The sequence below is a fragment of the Bos grunniens genome, chromosome 2, assembly GCF_055505025.1.
Source record: "Bos grunniens cultivar Pamir isolate PY7600 chromosome 2, Bosgru_T2T1.0, whole genome shotgun sequence".
NCBI lineage: Eukaryota > Metazoa > Chordata > Mammalia > Artiodactyla > Bovidae > Bos > Bos grunniens.
The window spans coordinates 29,675,370-29,696,239 of record NC_141166.1 but is presented as its reverse complement, the minus strand read 5'-3'; the positions used below and the strand labels follow the sequence as shown (position 1 = coordinate 29,696,239).

Below are 20,870 nucleotides of genomic sequence, written 5' to 3'. Positions count from 1 at the left end.
TGCTGCAGCATGTGAGATCTTTAGTTGTGGCGTGCAAACTCTTAAGTTGTGGCATGTGGGATCCAGTTCCCCTGACCAGGGATGAAACCTGGGCCCCCCGCATCAGGAGGACGGAGTCCTAGCCCCGGGACCAGCAGGGAAGTCCTCAAAGTAATTTATAATGACTTATTTCACCGTGGGAAAGCTTGGGTCCAACTAAACTAGAAGACAATGAAGCAGCCCAGTGCCCACCCCTCAAGTGGAATTGCCACAGATGTGACAGCTACAATCCCAGCTGATACTGGTGCTTCCCTGATGACAGGTGTACCCCTGGCAGCGCTGCCATTCATGACCGATGTTCCAAAAGAGTGAACAAGTTCTTTGTAAAGTACTGAACAAAGCATAGATTTAATGTACACAGAGATGCATTCCTGGGAAACAGAGTCTTTCCAAATGGGCAAAATCTATTCTGTGTTTACATGCTTAGAGAAAATAAGTAGTTCCAGGCTCAGATAAACAGTCATACATGATATCCACCCAGTCATTCAAAAGTTGCTCGGGAATTCTTCATAAGGGAATTCTCGAGCCTTTCTGGATGTGTAGCTTCCCATATAGGCTAAGTGCCAGTACGTCCCATCCCTTCAAATTTTTGTCAACCAAAAAATGACCCATAAGTTTCCAAGATGCCCCCTAGGTGGCAGTACCACCCCTACTGTGTCTCTTCCTCTGTGGTACCAAATCATCTCGGTTCAGCTGGCTGCTCTTCTTCTTCCAGTGATAACCCAGCCTTGGTCTTCTCTTTGGTGGTGGTTTAGTCACTAAATTGTGTCTGACTCTTGTGACCCCATGGACTGTAGCCCACCAGGCTTCTCTGCCCATGGGATTTCCCAGGCAAGAATACTTGAGTGGGTTGTCATTTCCTTCTCCAGGGTATCCTCCCAATCCAGGGATTGAACCCGGGTCTCCTGCATCGCAGGCGGATTCCTTACCTGCTAAGCCACCACGGAAGCCCTTACGCTAATTACCACCATTTGTCAGCCCAGAAAGGAAGTCAGGAGACAAAGTGTCCTTGGGCTTGCCCTCAAGGAGCTCACGGGGCTCTGCTGGATATGCTCTCCATGAGATGGCCTTGGGATCCACAAAGATGGTGCTCACTCAGAACTTGTGACAGACAGGGCTACCCCTAGGCACCGCACAGTCACCATCTGTGCCCCACTGCACTAGAATCGAGGAGTGTTAGGGGCCCCAGGGTGCTGGGAGCAGGAACGAGGGAGCAGCTTGGTATGAGAACCTATGACCATCAAACAAGGACATTCTGGAATGGGGGTCAGAGAGAATGAGCAGCAGGACGGTAGGATCAGGGAGTAGGAGGCTGAGAAGGAAGATCTGGGGAGGAGAGTTCTTTGAGGGCTGCTGCAGAAGGAAGAGTCCAGGCCATGCAACTAAAACTGTTTATTGAAACCTTAGTTCTACAAAAGCGTGAAAAATCCAGATATAAAGCAGTGGCCAGAGAGGCCCGTGAAGAGAACACCCAGGAGAGGAACTGGAAGAGAGAAAAGCCCAGGAGCGGGGGACTAAGAAGAGAATGTTGGAAGACAAAAGGGCCGGGGTGAAGGTCCCAGAAGCCCCTGGTTCTTCTAGACTGGGCAGGGGTATGGGAGGCTTCCCCCCTCCCACTTCCCTCAGCAACTCCCATGGGTGGCCCTGTCAGTCCCTGCCTCTCCTACCTCAGGGACATCAAACAGACCCTGGTCAATGTTTCCTCCCTCCCTTGCCCAATCCTAGGAAACTCAAAAGCAAAAGTCTAGAAGAGCCCAGGGGACATGGAGAGACAGGAGCCTTGCCCCTGTCCACCTGTGACACGCCCCTGGTCACTGAGCTGAGGCTTTCCCTGGAACCACCACTGCCCTGGCCAGGCAATCAGCCACTGAGGGACAGAAGAGCAAGTGATCTTCAGTCCTTCTGCCACACGACCCCCTTAAGCTCCATCACCCAGGAGGACAGGAGACCAGCCAAGGAGCCAGATCAAGCTTTGCCCCTCCAGGCTCTCAGGGACTCCCAAATCCTCTTAACACATTCCTCAGAACCCTACCTAGCCTGGGAAAATGAAAGACTTCAGGCGGGCCAGTTCCATGATGCTGAAAAGGGAACATTGCTGGGGCTGTGGAAGCAGAGGGGGCATTGGGCTCCAAGGCCAGGGGGGAGCCAGGCCATGGGAGTGGGACCAAGGACTGGGGGGCCCCGTGGGGACAGTATGGTTGAGGTGGTGGCAGGCACGGCAGGTTGGGGAGTCCTTCTGGAGCTTCTGGCAAAGGGGGCAGTTGTGAAGAAGAATGGGGGGAGCAGGAGGGTCCGGAGGAGGCAATGGTGGGGGAGTCAGCGAGACTAGCAGACTGCCCCACAGTGAACGCAACACTACATTGCCTTCCAGGCAGCCGGAGACATTAGCAGGAGACGGCAGGCACTGTGGCATGGGAGAAGGTATGCAGGGTTCCAAAAGGCACCTGGAGGCCAGTCCAAGGTCTGGAGGGCCAGGCGGGGGGCTGCAGGACAGCCCTAAGGACTGGTGTATTACGGCCATCGATGCCACGGCGAGGGCCACGCTGCTCACATATGCCATAGCCAACAGGCAGGACAGCTGGGGGAGAGGGGTTAAGAAAGGTCAGTGCCCAAATCCCCTTCCTCTGAACCCTCTTCTAAATGTCTTTAACACACCCATCCCTTCTCTCTGGACATGTGGACTCAACTTAAGAGATCTCAGTCACCATCTACTTCCAACCCCATCTCCTGAGCCATTCTGTATTTGCTTGACATCAGCCAGCTCAAGCTCCGTCTGCTTCCTGACCTGCCTCACCTTTGCCAGCTGCTGACAGAGGGAGCCCAGCACCAGTTGCCAGGCAGGCTGCTCCAGCAGCACACACAGGTCTGTGTAGGTGTACCAGCCCCGCCGGCGCCCCTGCTGCTCAGCCACGCTGCAGGGATAGGAGAAAAGACAGAGAGGGTCTGCAATCTTCCTGCAGCTGGCCCACCGGCACCCTCATTCCCCCAGGGACCTACCAGGGAACACCGGGGAACTTGTTAAATGTACAGGCTCCTAGACTACCCGTTGATTCCAAAGATAAGGGTGAGACCAAGATCTGTATTTTAAATAAGCTTCTCCCACTTTTCCAAAGGTGATTACAAAGAGGAGAGCAGACTCGTTTCGGAACCATGACCTTGGGCAATTCTCTTTCTCCTTTTCTCCCTCCCCCCAGACCCTCACCTCTGTTTAGCTCCTATGGCTTAGGCCTCAGCCTCCAAATCCTCAAGTCCCTCTTCCCAATTCCTAGAACCTACCAGCCCTCCAGCCAGCTCAGCACCTCAAAGATTTCCCGAGGATCAGTGTAGAGCCGCCAATCCTGTGGATAAAGAGAAGAGCATCCAACCAGACTTGGACATGAGCCACAGTCAATTAATAACCAGACCCACAGCAGCAACTACAACCTCCACTACAGGTAACACGTGGCTCTTACCATGTGCCAGATACTGTTCCAAAAGCTTTTATGTATTAACTTATTTAATCACCACATATCTGGTTTCACATTGCACCCTCCAGTAAAAGCAAGGGGAAAAAAATAATCCTGGGAATGGTTCATGCCCATAGGGAGCCCAGAATCTAGGGAAAGGCAAAGTCTGGAAGCAAATACCCAGAGCCCAGTAAGATAAGCTCTGGCTCAGAGTGTACTCTGTGGGACCTGGAAGACTGACAATGGGAGATCTCCACTTCTGACTTCACCATGCCAGGAACCTCCAAAGACTGTGCTTATTCCAGAAAAGCTAGAGGGGAAGATGCTAATAAGGGAAGACATAAAGAAGACAAACAGAAAGATAAATGAAGAGACCACAAGAAGCTGGGAGATAAAAAACAAAGGATGAAAAGAACATAAAAGCAGGTCAGGAAAACAGAGCAAGAGAGAGAAGAGCTATTCACCATGGCACTCAGGAAGCCCCTCTCCAGGGCATTGAGAGTGGGCACGGCCACACCCCCAGCAGCTCCCCATTCATCATTGAAGACCTCTTCTTCCTCCCCTTCATCATAGAGGTACTTACTGGCCACCATCTGCAGAGGAACCAGAGGTGGTATCAGTAGAGCTCACACCTGGCTCCGGGCTTACCAGGGAGATAAAGGGAAGGGGGCATCTTACCATGGAGATCAGGAACAAGTCAGAGGATGACACATGCTGTAGGTAGTCTGGGTTTCTATGCCGGAGCCGCTCAATGTATACCAGAGCCAGCATCATAGCACACGGAGAGATGCAAGCCTCTCTGGGTATCAGAAAGCATTAGGAATTAAACGCAAGGATCTTTTGGTTCTTGTAACTTATGATGCTCATCCCTGTTTCTTTACAAGTTCTCTTTAGAGGTAACTGTTCCCCTCTCTCTAGAACCCAAACACTCTCACTCTGTATCTCTCAATTGTGGACTCACCGGGACACGTGGGCTACATATTTCTTCTGGAGCCGGCGAATAGGACTGGGGGCTGCCTTCTGGAGGAGTTCCACAGCAATATCTGCAGAGGCAGAAGGATAATAGAGTGAGCAAACAAATCCCCCACAGTGGTGCCCACTGCTATCAGCAGAAGACCCAGATCTACATTCTTTGAGGTCTTGGAGACAGGACCACAGTAACAAAGTGGAGACCCAGTTCTCCCACGCTGAAACAAAAGGCCTATTCCAAATTTGAATTCCAGCTCCTTCCAGCAGGAAGGCTTATTTCCCTGTCACCTGCAATTACCTAGGTGCGTCCTTCACTCTAGCTCATTTGAGAAGATAAATATGCCTTGTTGATGGGGGAAATATATGATAGATATACTTCGAAAATTAAAAGTTTCTAGTATATAGATCAAGAATAACATAAATTTGTAAGGCAGCAATATTTCCTACTCATTTGGATTTAAGGAAAAAATGAAATACAAACCTAGTCCTTACACCTGTCAAACATACTAGCTACCAAGAGGCAGTGTAGTTCACAGGGTACACCTAGAGTCACTTTGATGACAGCTGACAACCCCACTTTCAGGCTTCTCACTTGTCCGGTCGTACAAAATACTGTCTAACCTGCCACCGGGCTGGAGAGCTCCTCCAGGGTACAGTCAGTTTCCCAGTCCCAGCCATAGTAGAGTCTCCTTCGGATCCGGGCACTCAGCTTCTGGTGTCCTGGGAGGAACTGAAACAGGGCAGGAGGTGGGTGGAGGGTGAAGGGCAGGGAAGCGTATGCTGGAGGATCCTGGCTCCTGACTGGAAGGGGGCTACGGGGCGGTAGGCCTGCCTCAGGGCTGGTGGGGCCCGTGCCCCACCCAGCCCCGCATTCTCTGGATTGTTTGCTAGCGGCACTATGTCCACAGGGGGTGGAGTCCTTCTCACCGAGGGCTCCGGAGGAGAAGTTCTCCAAGAAGGGGCCGGGCTGGTTACCTCCTACCCCATTCCTGTACCCCGCGGCTTTCCCCATGGGCCCAAGGAGCCAGGGCCTCGAGTAGGCACGGGTCGAGCGGCTACCGCCTAATTCCCCAGCAGAGCCATCAGGCGAGCTCGCGGCCCCGCTCGGGCTCCGGTGGGGGGCGCGGAGGGAGCGCCCGCGGTCGCGGCTCCAAGCGCTGGGAGGCGGAGGGCCGCGTGCTCACCGTGAAGTCCTGGAAGCCGGTGAGGGAGAAGGTGCCTTCTTCGTCTAGCAGGAGCCCGGCCAGGTCCATCGCGGCGCCAGCCACTGCCTTACGATGGGAAGGGAACGAGTTCTAAAGGGGCCGCGGAGCCGTCCCTGCCCGCCTGCCCACCTGTCCGCCGGGCTCCCTCCCGCGGGCCACCGCCCTTGCCGGTGCAGCCCCCTCCCCTCGCGCCAGCCGGGGCAGGCGGGGCCGGGCAGCAGAGCCTCTTCCTGTTCCGCTCCGGGCGGGGCTCCCGGCTCCGGACTCGGGGCGTGGAGCTCCAAAGCCTGGGCGCCCACCTCACCGAGTAGAGTCCTGGCTTCGAGGCGCGTGCTGTGCCTTTGCGGCGCCGCGCGTCTGCCCGGTGTTTACAAGCCGCGGGGGCGTCGCGGGCGAAGTCAGCGCCGGGCACTTCCTGCTGCCAGCTGGGCCGAGCCGCCGGCTTCGACCGCTGGGAAGGAGCTGGGCTAGAATTCCTGATATCGCTGAGCCCCAGCGTGTCTGAGAAATCGGGACAATTCCTAGGGGACCGTGGCACACTTGAGGACGAGCGAGCCCGGCTGACCTTTTCGTGCCGGTGTAGATATAAATGTAAATAAAGACTCGGGACAGGGAGTTGCTCGCAATTGTTTTCTTTTAAAGGGGAGATGTATGCACACACAGAACAATATACATTTAAAAAATAAAGTCAGCAAGAGTACACAAATTTTAACTGGTGAATTGTGTACAAAGTAGCAAAGGCACTGATTTTTGGCTGTAACTTTTGTAGGATTATTGCCGAGATTAAATGTTGTTGAGGGAACACGTTAACAACATGCTTGTTACGTTGTAAGCCTCAATAAATGGTGTTAACGCCCCCGCCAAGAGTAAATAGCACCTAAACAGAGTTTTAGACTTCGAGACCCCAATATCTCGCTTAAGTATTTGAAGGAGTTCCGATGCGTGAAAGGAGGGAGAGTTTACAGAAAGTTGAGACGGAAACAACTTTTCTGTTTTTGAGTCGATCGAGTCACGCGCTGGTGTTTGTTTATTTGCTGAGGGGAAGGAACTGGGAGGACCAGTACGGCGAGGGTTGAGTAAAGGGACGGCCGCCGCCCTAACCAGAGCAGAAAGATCCCACGGGGTCATCTGGAAGCTGACTTCCTGCCACTTCGGGCCGCCTCACACCAGCAATCCAGGCCAGGACCGGCCTCCCTAGCCGCCCTGCCCACACAGTGGGAAGAAAATTGGCTGGGGTGGGCAAAAGCGGAGCTACAGCCCCTCTAGGAAGAGGGAGACACCGCCCAGCGCCGCCAAAACACACACCTGCGTAGGAGCAGGGTCACCGGCAACCCCCTGCGCGCAGGCGCCGGTCACCCTATCCCGGCGGTTAGGGCACATCACGTGCCGGGCTCGTCGCTCCGCCGTCACGTGACGCCCGTCCGCGGCCTGGGCGGCCCTCTCCGCGGTGTGCGCCCCCTTCCGCCTGACGCGCCCCAGGCGGCGGCCGCGCAGCCCTGGCTCCTCGCGGGCTCGGGCGGCGGCTGCGGCGGGGCTATGGCGAGTGGCGGTGTTGGTGGCAACACCGGCACTGGTGGGGGCCCGGGGCTGGGCCTGACCCTGGGCCTGGGCCTGGGCATGGGTGAGGCCACCGGCGAGGCGGAGGAGGAGGCGGCCACGGCCGAGGCGGTAGGACGCCTCGCCACGACGCTGTGGCTGCGGCTCCGCGGCTGGGAGGCGGTGTTGGCCGCAGCGCAGCGGCTGCTGGTGTGGGAGAAGCCGCTGCACAGCCTAGTCACGGCGGCCGCGCTCAACGGCCTCTTCTGGTAACGGCCGGGGAGGAGGGGGCGGGGCCGGGCAGCGCGGGAGAGCGGGGGCGGGCGAGCGCAGAGTACCATTCCCCTTTCTGGGGAAGACGCTTGTCCTGGAGGGCTGGTCCACCTCCTGGGGTTTAAAGATCGTTGTCAGCCTGGGTTGCCCCTTTCCTCTGTCTTCGGGTGTCGAATTCGGCCTGGAGGTTCCCATTCCCCCCATCAGTGGGCCTTTCGCGATGGGTGTAGGGGCCTCTCTCACTCACTCACCGCTGAGTGCCTGTTTCTCCCTAAGGTTGCTGTCTTCGTCCTCCCTACGGCCCTTCTTCCTACTCAGCATCTCACTTTTGGCTTATTTTCTGCTGGATTTGTGGCAGCCTCGCTTCCTCCCTGACATCTCTGGTGAGTGTGACTTGATTCATTCAGCAAGCCCCAGTGAGCACTTGTTTTGTGCCTGACCCACCCGGCTTGGGTTGAATGGTGAGACGCATGTACCGCAGGCCACCTGCCTCCCAAAGCATGACTGCTTACTTCCCCAGATGGGAAATAAATTTCCCCTTTCTCAAAATTCATGTTATTGTGTGGTTGTTCAGCCGCTAAATCGTGTCTGATTCTTATACATTGAGTGGTGATGCTATCTAACCATCCCATCCTCTGCCGTCCTCTTCTCCTCCTGACTTCATTCTTTATTGTATGTGGTAGTTGTAGTAAAGATTGTAGACTCCGCTTCCAGATTGCCTGGGTTCCATTGCCTGCTTCCCGTTTACCCTGTATGTGACCTTATAAAAGTCACTCTATCTCCAGTTTCATAAGGAGGAGGATATTCTTGAATTTGTGAATACACTTCATATGCTTATGGTAGGGCTTCACTATTCTTACCAGGGTTTTCTTGTCCACATGTTTACTTAATAGACAGTTTAGAGAACTGGGTGCCAGGTTGTGTGTGAGCTGTTTGGGGTGTATGTACATGTGAATGTGAATAAGATGGGGTTTCTATTGTTGAAAAGGGTAAAGCCTGAGGAAGGAGACATGCAAACAGCGTAACAATGTAATACTTCCTGCAAATGGCATTTGGAGAAAGCACTTTGGGACTGCAGAGGAAGGGCAACTGTTTCTGGCTTGGGGAGTGTTTCCCAGAGCTCTGCCCCTGAGTAACTTGTCTCTCTTCCCTCTCTATAGCATCATCCCCAGAGGAGCCACACTCTGACAGGTGAGTGCAGACCACCCCTTGAAGAACAGACAAATGTCCAAACCCTGTCTTGCTTTGGTGCCAGTGTCACCGCCATGGTGCAGAGCAATTTGGAGTTCCTGCAAGCACAGCCCCCAGGATAGTGAATGCACTGTAGCAAGTTTGCTCCCGGGTTCTTGTGTAGGTGTTTGTGTGCCTGCTGTTTTCAGGGCAAAGGGTTGGGAGCCCCGGGCTTTATTTCCCAGGAGCCATACAGCCTCCTTTTGGGAGGCAGGGTTGTCCACTTTCTTAGACTACAGAGCTCATGGGCATTCTCAGAGGGATTTGAGTGCCTAGGAAGCTGGTGTCTGAGGCCTCCAGGGGTCATATCATGTCTCCCCAGTGAGGGTGCGGGGTCAGGAGCCCGGCCGCACCTGCTCAGTGTGCCCGAGTTGTGCAGATACCTGGCTGAGAGCTGGCTCACCTTCCAGATTCATCTGCAGGAGCTGCTGCAGTACAAGAGGCAGAATCCAGCTCAGGTAACCTCCCCCTCATCACACAACAGTGCTCTACCCTGTGGAGAAATGGAGGTGGGGATGGGGAAGGAGTGACTCGCACTCCTTGACTGGAGACGAAGGATATGGCCTGGGGCCTTCTTGAGGCAAAACTTACTGCTAGTAGCCTGATACAAGAGGCAGAGTAAGCTTTTGGTGTCCTGACACTATTTCTTGCCAAGAGAGACCAAGTTTGAATTATAGGTGTTTGGCTATGTCAGTTGCAAACTTCCTAAATCAGTGATCCTGGGAATCTTCTTGACTAAACTGGATCAGTGCGTTCTTAGAGGACATACCCTTCCTTCCACCAGTGGAGCAATAATAACTCTTTCCCCGGATAAGTGGAACGCATACCTCAGTCCCCTGTTCTTAGACCCTGTGCTCTTCTCTGCAGTTCTGTGCTCGTGTCTGCTCTGGCTGTGCTGTGCTGGCTGTGCTGGGACACTATGTGCCAGGGATTATGATTTCCTACATTGTCTGTGAGTAGCATCTGGCCCCTGCCCTTTCCAGAGCTCTTTCTTTGTCCTCTTTTCTTGGACTGACCCAAGGGGGGTTGTTGCACTCTCTTTGCCCATTTACCCATTTACAGAGATCTTCAGGCGGATGCTGTGGGATTAGTGGAAGGAGGGCAGTGGATGTGGGAAGAAGTTGGCACAGCCTCAGGAAGGGGCTTGGTCTCCTTCAGCCTTTCCTGTTTAGGCATCAGTTGAATGAGGGCTCTTAGGTAATAGGCATAGGGAGCTCTGAGTTGACTCTCTGACCCTCAGTGCTGAGTATCCTGCTATGGCCCCTGGTGGTGTATCATGAACTGATCCAGAGGATGTACACGCGCCTGGAGCCACTCCTCATGCAGCTGGACTACAGCATGAAGGCAGAAGCTGATGCCCTGCATCACAAACACGACAAGAGGAGTAAGGGGATCCCATGACCCAGGGGGGAAAGGCGGGGAGGACCTTGGTTTGAGGCTTGTGAAATGCCCTGGGATTTAGATACTCTCCAGAACTGTGGCTATGTTTGTCCCCCACCTCCGTTCCTGCTTGGTCACTGCCCTGCTGTTGTTCTCCAGAGCGGCAGGGGAAGAATGCACCACCCGGAGGTGATGAGCCACTGGCGGAGACAGAGAGTGAGAGCGAGGCAGAACTGGCTGGCTTCTCCCCGGTGGTGAGGTCCAGGGGTCCAGGGGCGATGGGCTGTCGAGTAGAAGGCTGGGGGAGAATCTGCTTTAGAGCAGCCACCTCTCAAGGGGATGGGAGTCAGTGGCAGGGCAGGGATGCTCCTGGAAATGGGCTCTCTCATCCCTTTGTCTGTTGCGTTCATCGTGGTTCCCTTGCAGGTGGATGTGAAGAAAACAGCACTGGCCTTGGCCATTACAGACTCAGAGCTGTCAGATGAGGAGGCTTCTATTTTGGAAAGCGGTGGCTTCTCTGTCTCCCGGGCAACCACTCCACAACTAACTGACGTGTCGGAGGGTATGGGAAGTCCTTTGTCCCTCCTAATCTTCCTGTTCCCTGTCGGGATGCTGGCTGTGCTCTCTGGTGGTTGCCCTCATAAATGTTTTCTTTGGGGAGCTCATCCCCTAGTTGTATACCAAGTTCCTGAAAGACCTTAACACCCAAGGCCTGGCCTAGTATCCTATGTCCTGAGTTCTCATACTTGAACTGAGTGGCCCGTTGCAGCTACTCAGAACAGCAGGCCCATTCCTGGCCCTTTGTTTTCTGCACAGATTTGGACCAGCAGAGCCTGCCAAGTGAACCAGAGGAGGCCCTGAGTCGGGAGCTAGGGGAGGGAGAGGAGACAGACCTGGCCCCTCCCGAAGATCTGCTGGGCCCCCCTCAGGCCCTCTCACGACAAGACCTGGACTTGGAGGAGGAAGAAGATGCGGCATCCAAGGAAGCCTTGCTTCAGCTCTCATCCCCCCTTCACTTTGTGAACACGCACTTCAATGGGGCAGGGTCTCCCACAGATGGAGTGATGCTCTCCCCTGGAGGACCAGTGGAGACACTGAGCCCGGAAGCAGTGAGTGGTGACCTCACCACTCCTCCCAGCACCCTGTTGCCCCTACTTGGCCTTGCCGAAAGTGACCCAGTCCCCTCCCCCTCCGTACTCCCATCTCTGCCCCAGGACTCACCCCAGCCCCTGCCTGCCCCTGAGGAAGAAGAGGCACTCACCACTGAGGACTTCGAGTTGCTCGATCAGGGGGAGCTGGAGCAGCTAAATGCAGAGCTGGGGTTGGGTCCAGAGACATGCCCAGAGCCCCCTGATGCTCCACCCCCTCCACCCCTAGGGCCCGACACCCCGTCTCTGGTACAGTCAGACCAGGAGGCTCAGGCCATGGCAGAGCCATAAGCCTGGGGGAAGGAGTTGCAGGCACAGTAGGGCCTCCTGGCTAAGGATGTCACTGTTGGCTCCTTTCCCTGCTATCCTGGGGAGGAGCAATATGTGGGGAAGCTGGCTATCAGATGGAGCCAGTCCACCCTCCACCTGCCTGCCTGCCTGCCTGCCTGCCGTCCCAGGCCTGGGACAGTACCTGGGATTTGTTTTAAGTTTGTAAATAATTTTACATTTGGGTTTAGTGGTTATGAACAGGGCTAGGGGAGTCCTTCCCACTTGCCTCCCCGCCTCATCTCTAGTCTCATTCCACAATGCCCCAAGCCCTGACGGTCTGTCCTTTTCTTTTTCCTCCTTTCCTCAGGGACCTGTGCTGCTCTGTCCTCGTGTCCCACTCGGTTGTTTAGTTCAGGCACTTTATCATTTTTCTTTCCTATCCCAGCCCCTCTCCGCTTTACTTCCCTGCTGTGTCCTGTCCTTAGCAGCTCAATCCCCACTCTTTACCAGCTCTTCCTCCCCAGCTGGCCCCAGCTAAGCTTTAGGGAGGCTCCCGTCTGGGAGGTACAGATGAAACCTGGGGTGGTGGGTCGGGTCAGTAGTTAATGCACTTAAGTCACTGTAGCCGTGGAACCTCCACTGCACCCTTGCCCTCGTTCATCCTGGCCCTTCCCTATACAGGATGAGAGCAGGGATCCCACAGCACATACGCCAGCGCTGTGGTAGTGAGCAGGACCTCTGTCTTGTGGGGTGAGGGGCTTTCTTATCTTAGGGAGGAGTAAGAAGATCTGTTTCTCTGGGCCATGGTCCAAGTGTGGTGGGACCCCCTACTAGGGTCAGAAAATGGACAGTAACATCTGTGCAGGTGTTGACTGGAAAAATAAAGTGTTGATGGTTAGAACTGCTGCTGCCTGCCTCACTGTGAGCTCTGTCTCCCTCTGTGCTCTGCCCCTACTGCCTTGTCCCCTATTTGCTCCTGGCTGTTAATTTACTTCGGTGCAAAACAAGGCCAGAAGCAAGAATTACCGTGACAGCTCTAACCTGCCCTTAGCCGAGTTCTCTGTGATATGCTTAGTAAGGTTTAGCATGTGCAAGTAAGTATGTGCAGGAGGAGACTGCTTCAGCTTCCCAGTCAGAAATTTGAGACCACTGTGCACCACAATAGTTGTTTTCTAGTGTTGTCCACAAGCTTAACACTTATTGTCAGAAGTCCTTACCTATCTATGTACTGACGGTTAACTCCCTCAGTCCTCATTTGTCTCTCCTGATAGAAGCAAACAAGCAGGACTTAGACCTGTATTAAAATTGATTCCAAGGGGCTTCCCTCATGATCCAGTGTTAAGAATCCTCCTGCCAATACAGGGGACACCGGTTTGACCCCTGGTCTAGGAAGATCCAACATGCTGCAGGGCAACTATGCCCATGTGCCAAAACTACTGAGCCCTTGATCTTCACCTACTGAACCCCTGCACCATAACTGCTGAAGCCCTCTCACCTAGAGCCTGTGCTCCACAACAAGAGAATCCTGTGCATCACATCACAACTAGAAAGGAGCCTCCACTTGCCACAACTAGAGAAAGCTCATGTGCAGCAACAAAGACCCAGGGCAGCCATCAATCAATAAAAGAATATTAAAAGAAAAAACTCCTGGCAGTCTGGTGGTTGAGACTACGCTTCCACTAGAGGAGGCGAGGCTTAGATCCCTAGTCATGGAACTAACATTCCACATGCCATAGAGCATGGTCAAAAAGAGACACAAGACTGATTGCAAGCCCAGGAACATGAAAGAAACAGTGTCTACACTAACAATGCAACATTCCCACTCAGCACTCCTCTAGGTGATCTATACTAACTTTTTCCATCAGGACCCTGACATAAGATACTGTTATTTTATGGAAGTTACCTTTCACAAAGCCATGGCCTTAGTTCACGATGGAGCCAGAATCCAAATCCAGGCAGTCTGGCTCCAGCAGTCACCCTATAATAGGGAGCCCCTGTCCATCAATAGGGCCCAGATGGGAAGATGCTCAAGGATGTAGGAATGATACAGGAGCAGTCTGCTTATCCCAGCTTCACAAAGACTGGTGTCAGCAGTCCTTGCTCTTTGGGGAAGAACAGCATTCAGAGGAGAGCCCAGAACTGGACAGATGGCTTTTTTCATGAGTTCACAGCCTTGGCCTCCATTCAGCTGGAAGCTGGATCTGGCAATGCTGCTTGGGTCCTTGAGGTTGACTTCTGTGCTGCATCTCTTCTAAGTGTGTGAGAATTTTTTCCTTCCATTCGCCTGAAAGGCTTTCAGGGATTCAAGGGTCCTCCCTGTCTTGCTGTTGGAGGAACATGAACTTGTAATCATCTAGAAATGTCTGAAGAGAATGGGCAAACAGTTCTAATCATCAAACAGACAATTCAGGAAAAAATAGAATTAATCCAAAAAACAATTGCTGCCATGGCCCCACCTTTATTTCCTTGTTTAACTTGCAGTTTGAAGACAGAGCCAGAAGCTTGTACTGCATCAGAACATGAACCAAATGTTTGGAGTTCCATGAGAGTCCATTCTTGACACTTGCCCTGGTCCGCTGGCTGTTAGATGTTTGTCTACAGTTTTTCATTACCAGGTGTTCTGGCCATTTCCTGCTTCATGATGAAAGGGACAAGAAGAAAGCTTTTCATATGAATGAAAGAAAAATTAAGCAGAAATATGAAACCTACAGTTAGGCTAAACAAAAACTAGAAGTACAGGCGGAAAGAAGGGTTCAGTCCAGTTCAGTCGCTCAGTCATGTCCGACTCTTTGCAACCCCATGAATCACAGCATGCCAGGCCTCCCTGTCCATCACCAACTCCCGGAGTTCACTCAAACTCATGTCCATCAAGTCGGTGATGCCATCCAGCCATCTCATCCTCTGTCATCCCCTTCTCCTGCCCCCAATCCCTCCCAGCATCAGGGGCTTTTCCAATGAGTCAACTCTTCGCATGAGGTGGCCAGAGTATTGGAGTTTCAGCTTCAGCATCAGTCCTTCCAATGAACACCTAGGACTGAGCTCCTTTAGGATGGACTGGTTGGATCTCCTTGCAGTCCAAGGGACTCACAAGAGTCTTCAACACCACAGTTCAAAAGCATCAATTCTTCAGCGCTCAGCTTTCTTCACAGTCCAACTCTCACATCCATACATGACCACAGGAAAAACCATAGCCTTGACTAGACGAACCTTTGTTGGCAAAGTAATGTCTCTGCTTTTCAATATGCTATCTAGGTTGGTCACAACTTTCCTTCCAAGGAGTAAGCATCTTTTACTCTCATGGCTGCAATCACCATCTGCAGTGATTTTGGAGCCCAAAAAAATAGTCTGACACTGTTCCACTGTTTCCCCATCTATTTGCCATGAAGTGATGGGACCAGATGCCATGATCTTAGTTTTCTGAATGTTGAGCTTTAAGCCAACTTTTTCACTTTCCTCTTTCACTTTCATCAAGAGGCTTTTTAGTTCCTCTTCACTTTCTGCCATAAGGGTGGTGTCATCTGCATATCTGAGGTTATTAATATTTCTCCCGGCAATCTTGATTCCAGCTTGTGCTTCTTCCAGTCCAGCGTTTCTCATGATGTACTCTGCATATAAGTTAAATAAGCAGGGTGACCATATACAGCCTTGACGTACTCCTTTTCCTATTTGGAACCAGTCTGTTGTTCCATGTCCAGTTTGAACTGTTGCTTCCTGACCTGCATACAGGTTTCTCAAGAGGCAGGTCAGGTGGTCTGGTATTCCCATCTCTTGAAGAATTTTCCACAGTTTATTGTGATCCACACAGTCAAAGGCTTTGGCATAGTCAATAAAGCAGAAATAGATGTTTTTCTGGAACTCTTGCTTTTTCGATGATCCAGCAGGTGTTGGCAATTTGATCTCTGATTCCTCTGCCTTTTCTAAAATCAACTTAAACATCTGGAAGTTCACGGTTCATGTATTGCTGAAGTCTGGCTTGGAGAATTTTGAGCATTACTTTACTAGCGTGTGAGATGAGTGCAATTGGGTGGTAGTTTGAGCATTCTTTGGCATTGCCTTTCTTTGGGATTGGAATGAAAACTGATTTTTCCAGTCCTGTGACCACTGCTGAGTTTTCCAAATGTACTGGCATATTGAGTGCAGCACTTTCACAGCATCATCTTTCAGGATTTGAAAGAGCTCAACTGGACTTCCATCACCTCCACTAGCTTTGCTCATAGTGATGCTTTCTAAGGCCCACTTGACTTCACATTCCAGGATGTCTGGCTCTAGGTGAGTGATCACGCCATCGTGATTATCTGGGTCATGAAGATCTTTTTTGTACAGTTCTTCTGTGTATTCTTGCCACCTCTTCTTAATATCTTCTGCTTCTGTTAGGTCCATACCATTTCTGTCCTTTATCGAGCCCATCTTTGCATGAAATGTTCCCTTGGTATCTCTAATTTTCTTGAAGAGATCTCTAGTCTTTCCCATTCTGTTGTTTTCCTCTATTTCTTTGCATTGATCACTGAAGAAGGCTGTCTTATCTCTCCTTGCTATTCTTTGGAACTCTAGTTCAGATGCTTATATCTTATCTTTTCTCCTTTGCTTTTCTCTTCTCTTCTTTTCACAGCTATTTGTAAGGCCTCCTCAGACAGCCATTTTGCTTTTTTGCATTTCTTTTCCATGGGGATGGTCTTGATCCCTGTCTCCTGTACAATGTTACGAACCTCCATCTATGGTTCATCAGGCTTAGTTACATGTTTATGTTTGCAGGGGAGGGCAGTGCACTTTATGTGTTCTAACAGCTAATAGTATAACATTGCTGCTCATAAACTTAATTTTAGGCTGTATTACTGGGAAGAATATAATACCTAAGGTGTACTGTGCACAAATTAGAATACATCCATAGGGTGCCTTGCTACGCTTGTGGACAAATTGACAAATTGAAGACTGCCCAGAAGAGAATCACCAGAAATAAACGCTGAAAATACCATCACATGGAGCAGATGGGGAATTGTGAAGGAACAGAGAATGTTTAAGCCAAGAAAGGAATGTAAAATTAAATCACTTCAGTGGCTATTACACTTTGCAGGGTTATCTGTAGGTCTTCTGAGTGTAGAAAATCTTTGAGAAGAGTTTGATTAATAATCGTGTAGGCAGGTCCATCGACAGATGAATGGATAAAGAAGTTGTGGTATCTACACACAGTGGAATTTTACTTGGTCATAAAAAGGAATGCATTTGAGTCAGTTCTAATGAGGTGGATGAATCTAGAACCTATTACACAGAGTGAAATGAATCAGAAAGGGAAAGATAAATATTCTAACACATATACACAGAATCTAGAAAAATGGTACTGAAGAATTTATTCACAGGGCAACAATGGAGAAACAGACATAGGGAATAGACTTATGGACATGAGGGGAGGGGAGGAGAGGGTGAGATGTATGGAAAGAGTAACATGGAAACTTACATTACCATATGTAAAATACATAGCCAATGGGAATTTGCTGTACAGCTCAGGAAACTCAAACAGGGGCTCTGTATCAACCTAGAGGGGTGGGATGGGGAGGGAGTTTCAAAAAGGAGGGGCTATATGTATACCTATGGCTGATTCATGTTGAGGTTTGACAGAAAACAGCAAAATTCTGTAAAGCAATTATCCTTCAATAAAAAATAAATTAAAAAAAATAACCGTGTGAGCAGAATTTCTCTGTTCAAGGGATATTGCAAAACAGATTTAAATGATCTTTAGAAGTACAAAGATCAAGGACAGAGAGTGTAAGAATTTTCCATCATGCAAGGACAGTATATCACCATGTTATTTTGCTTTTAGTGTCTGAAGTCTCACGGACTTCCTCCTAATCCCTTAAGTTTTGGTTTTACACTGAGTCTATCCCTGGCTCACTTTTTCTTTGCACTCTACCCGGACAGTTTCACGTGTTCACCCATTTAGTTTCCACTCATATGCTGATGACTTCTAAATCTTAGCTCCTTTCACAGAACTTTTGACTAGGCATCTCCGTTTTAATGTCCCATGGGCAGTTCTGCTCAACATACCAAAAACTGAACACATGCTCTTTCCCCTCACCTTCCGCCCCCATCTTCCCTACACAGATAGGCTTTTTCTGTGTTTTTTATCATGCCTGTTTCCATCACTAACTCTAAAGACCTACTTCCTTCTCTCTCATCCCATACCCAGTCAATCCCGAGTTGCTGCTAAATTGATGTCCTAATTATTTCTTGATTCAGTCCCCACCATAGCCCTGATTCACACCCTCCACATCTCAACAGTTTCTCTGCCCAAACTCTTGTCTCCTACCAAAATTTATGCCCAACCATGTGACTAAATAATTAAAAAATACAAAATAGATGATCTTTCTGCTGTTTAATAGTAATTAAGGCTCTCCTACAAGGTATCATTCAAGCTTCCTAATACCGTTAAGAAGCCTTCTGAGATCTGCCCTGTCTTGCTCTTTACAGCACCAACCCCCAAAAGATTATCCTTTCCTCCACTCAGCTGCACTGCCCTCCTCCACCCCTGCTCTACACCCCCACCTCTCATTCCTCCACTTGCTAAACACTTGTCTTTTAAGATGTACTTCAGACCACACCCCACATTTGAAGGTTTCCCTCATGTCCCACATCATTCCCCCATAGCAGACCTGTATAATGCTTACTCAGTATACTGCTGTTTTTGCAAAAATCACACAGAATCTTCATATGAGCACAGTGTATGGCACATAGAGGTGTATGTGTATGTGGATAGATTGCTCCCATGATACTTGCTGTTGACAAGAGGCTTCAGTTCCTCATGATACTAACCTCTCCCTCATCATACTAACCTGGTTGCTTGGAGGCTTCCCTGGTAGCTCAACTGGTAAAGAATCCTCCTGCAATGCAGGAGATCCTGGTTTGATTCCTGGGTTGGGAAGACCCCCTGGAGAAGGGATAGGCTACCCACTCCAGTATTCATGGACAGAGGAGTAGGGCAGGCTATGTATGATCCATGGGGTCGCAAAGAGTCGGACATGACTGAGCGACTAACAGTAGCGCAGCACATGGTTGTTTGAGTGTCATGACAACACGATAGCTTCCTTTGCTAGAGCAAATGGTCCAGGAGAGCAAGAAGAGAGCCACAGTGCTTTTTATGACCTAGTGTCAAAAGTCATGCTTTATCACTTCTACCACACTATATACATTAGAAGCAAGTTACTGAGTCCAGCTCATGCTCTTTAAGGGAAAAGTAGGGAAAAAAATTGTGGACTTTTTTTTTTTGGGGGGGGGGTGGGCATGCTGATTGCAGGATCTTAGTTCCCTGACCATGGATTGAACCTAGGTCACAGCAGTGAAAGCACTGAGTCCTAACCACTGGACTCCCAGGGAATTCCCTTGTGGACATATTTTAAAACAGTTATACCAAACTGATCTGGAAATTATATTCAAGAATTTGGGCCAACAAGCTACACATTATAAAAATAAAGACAAATAAATGAACAAATTTGTAACAATATATTATACACAGGATATAAAAATATACATATGTTAAATTTATGTATCCTTTTTTTAATCGTCACCATCCTGCTTTACTGTACAAACCATCCACCCTACCCCCATTTTACAGATGAGGAAATTGAGGCATAGTGGTAAAATGGCTTGCCCAAAGTTGCATAGCTGGTTGTGATTAAAATACTGGTTTTTAGCATTTTGTTATTCTTACATATCTTCATATCTTAAAGTACCAAAATAGAATTTTAGTTGAGGTTGAAATACTCTTTCAACATTGGAAAAAGAAATCTGAATTCTGAATGATTTATAAATGAGGTATCAGTTCAGTTCAGTTCAGTCGCTCAGTTGTGTCTGCTGGCTCATCAAAAAAGCAAGAGAGTTCCAGAAAAACATCTATTTCTGCTTTATTGACTATGCCAAAGCCTTTGACTGTGTGGATCACAATAAACTGTGGAAAATTCTTCAAGACATGGGAATACCAGACCATCTGACCTGCCTCTTGAGAAACCTATATGCAGGTCAGGAAGCAACAGTTCGAACTGGACATGGAACAACAGACTGGTTCCAAATAGGAAAAGGAGTATGTCAAGGCTGTATATGGTCACCCTGCTTATTTAACTTCTATGCAGAGTACATCATGAGAAACGCTGGACTGAAAGAAGCACAAGCTGGAATCAAGATTGCTGGGAGAAATATCAATAACCTCAGATATGCAGAAATGAGGTATAGCCATGTTAAAATTTTCAACACACAAAGGTTTGTTTATAAAGCATTGTTGCCTCCCACAGACTTTAAGAGGAATCAAAAGATGTCAATTCTATTGCAAGAATAATTGTTCTAGTTCAAAGACACTTTAAACAAGTATATTAGGAACAAGAAACTGTCAAAATTAATATAGGGACTTTCCCATTGGTCCAGTGGCTAAGAATCTGCCTTCCAGGACTTCCTTGGTGGTTCAGTGGCTAAGACTGAGCTCCCAACACAGGGGCCCTGGGTTCCATTCCCAGCCAGGGAGCTAGATCCCACAGGTCGCAACTAAGAGTTCAAATGCTACAACTAAAGATCCCACGTACCGCAACTAAAGCCCTGGAGCAGCCAAATAAATAAGTAAAATTAAAAAAAAAGAAGAAGAATCTTTCTTCCAATGCAGGGGAAGCTAGTTCGATCCCTGATCTGAGAAATAAGATCCCATATGCCACAGACCAACTAAACCACAACTGGAGAAAAGCCCAAGAACCCCAACAAAGACCCAGTGCAGCCAAATTTTTTAAAATTAATATAGGTCCTCTGCATCAGAATCTCAATCTAGAGTCAATGAAATTGAAGAAGATGGATACAAATCAGAAATTTTCCACTTGAAACAAAACTATACTTTGCTAGAAATTAAAAATATATTTATATATATCCACCTGGTGGTGGTTTAGTCACTAAGTCATGTTCAACTCTTGCTGACCGCATGGACTGTAGCCTCCTAGGCTCCTCTGTCCATGGGATTCTCCAGGCAAGAATACTGGAGTGGGTTGCCATTTCCTTCTCCAGGGGATCTTCCTGACCCAGGGATCGAACCTGGGTCTCCTGCATTGCAGGTAGATTCTTTTACCAACTGAGCTATGAGGGAAGCCCTTATATCCACCTAGAGAAACAAAAATAACTCGAAGTTACCAAATGAGGTGAAATTATTTGAATGAGGAGAAGTTGGGGAACTATATTTGAAGTTAGATATATAACCATCTCTTCACATTCCTTTGAGAAATACAACACCAGAAAGAGCTTTTTTAAAGCAGCTAGAAAAATTGGTACCAAAAATACACTTACAATTTAACAGTGATATCTTAATATACTTCTTTAAGAGATCACTATTTTTAAAAAGAGCAAATAGGGAATTC

At 49.5% G+C, this 20,870-nt stretch overlaps 2 protein-coding genes across 6 annotated transcripts; one reads left to right on the top strand and one right to left on the bottom strand.

Annotated features, from left to right (window-relative positions):
• Window positions 1-1,416: 1,416 nt before the first annotated feature.
• Window positions 1,417-7,026, bottom strand: CNPPD1 (cyclin Pas1/PHO80 domain containing 1). 4 transcript variants are annotated; one of them, XM_086339336.1, is made up of 9 exons: window positions 6,761-7,026; window positions 5,639-5,725; window positions 5,076-5,184; window positions 4,447-4,528; window positions 4,164-4,284; window positions 3,950-4,078; window positions 3,316-3,377; window positions 2,834-2,951; window positions 1,417-2,617 (listed from the first exon to the last, which is right to left on the bottom strand). In XM_086339336.1, the coding sequence occupies exons 1-9, from the start codon at window positions 6,785-6,787 to the stop codon at window positions 2,072-2,074; spliced, it is 1,281 nt and encodes a 426-aa protein (XP_086195462.1). In that variant the 5' UTR covers window positions 6,788-7,026; the 3' UTR covers window positions 1,417-2,071. The 4 variants fall into 4 exon arrangements, with proteins under 4 accessions (XP_086195462.1, XP_086195471.1, XP_086195482.1 ...); XM_086339345.1 differs by lacking the exon at window positions 6,761-7,026 and adding an exon at window positions 5,959-6,020; XM_086339356.1 differs by lacking the exon at window positions 6,761-7,026 and adding an exon at window positions 5,964-6,020.
• Window positions 7,027-7,126: 100 nt separating this feature from the next.
• On the top strand, window positions 7,127-12,402 carry RETREG2 (reticulophagy regulator family member 2). Of its 2 annotated transcripts, none has more exons than XM_086339326.1 (9): window positions 7,127-7,464; window positions 7,745-7,851; window positions 8,629-8,659; window positions 9,109-9,156; window positions 9,566-9,650; window positions 9,939-10,082; window positions 10,238-10,332; window positions 10,505-10,640; window positions 10,895-12,402. In XM_086339326.1, exons 5-9 carry the CDS (start codon window positions 9,632-9,634, stop codon window positions 11,515-11,517), a joined length of 1,017 nt encoding a protein of 338 aa, XP_086195452.1. In that variant the 5' UTR covers window positions 7,127-7,464; window positions 7,745-7,851; window positions 8,629-8,659; window positions 9,109-9,156; window positions 9,566-9,631; the 3' UTR covers window positions 11,518-12,402. The 2 variants fall into 2 exon arrangements, with proteins under 2 accessions (XP_086195452.1, XP_086195444.1); XM_086339318.1 differs by having other exon boundaries at window positions 9,021-9,156.
• The last annotated feature ends 8,468 nt before the right edge of the window (window positions 12,403-20,870 follow it).

Excerpts from the sequence above, each read along its gene's own strand:
- RETREG2 (XM_086339318.1), top strand. The coding sequence starts at position 7,196 with ATGGCGAGTGGCGGTGTTGGTGGCAACACCGGCACTGGTGGGGGCCCG. Across the intron at positions 7,465-7,744 it reads GCGCTCAACGGCCTCTTCTG|GTTGCTGTCTTCGTCCTCCC; the intron begins GTAACGGCCGGG and ends TTTCTCCCTAAG. Across the intron at positions 10,083-10,237 it reads TCACAAACACGACAAGAGGA|AGCGGCAGGGGAAGAATGCA; the intron begins GTAAGGGGATCC and ends GTTGTTCTCCAG.
- CNPPD1 (XM_086339336.1), bottom strand. The coding sequence starts at position 6,787 with ATGACCCCGTGGGATCTTTCTGCTCTG. Across the intron at positions 5,726-6,760 it reads CGTGGGATCTTTCTGCTCTG|GCAGTGGCTGGCGCCGCGAT; the intron begins GTTAGGGCGGCG and ends TCCCATCGTAAG. Across the intron at positions 2,618-2,833 it reads TCTGTCAGCAGCTGGCAAAG|CTGTCCTGCCTGTTGGCTAT; the intron begins GTGAGGCAGGTC and ends CCTCTCCCCCAG.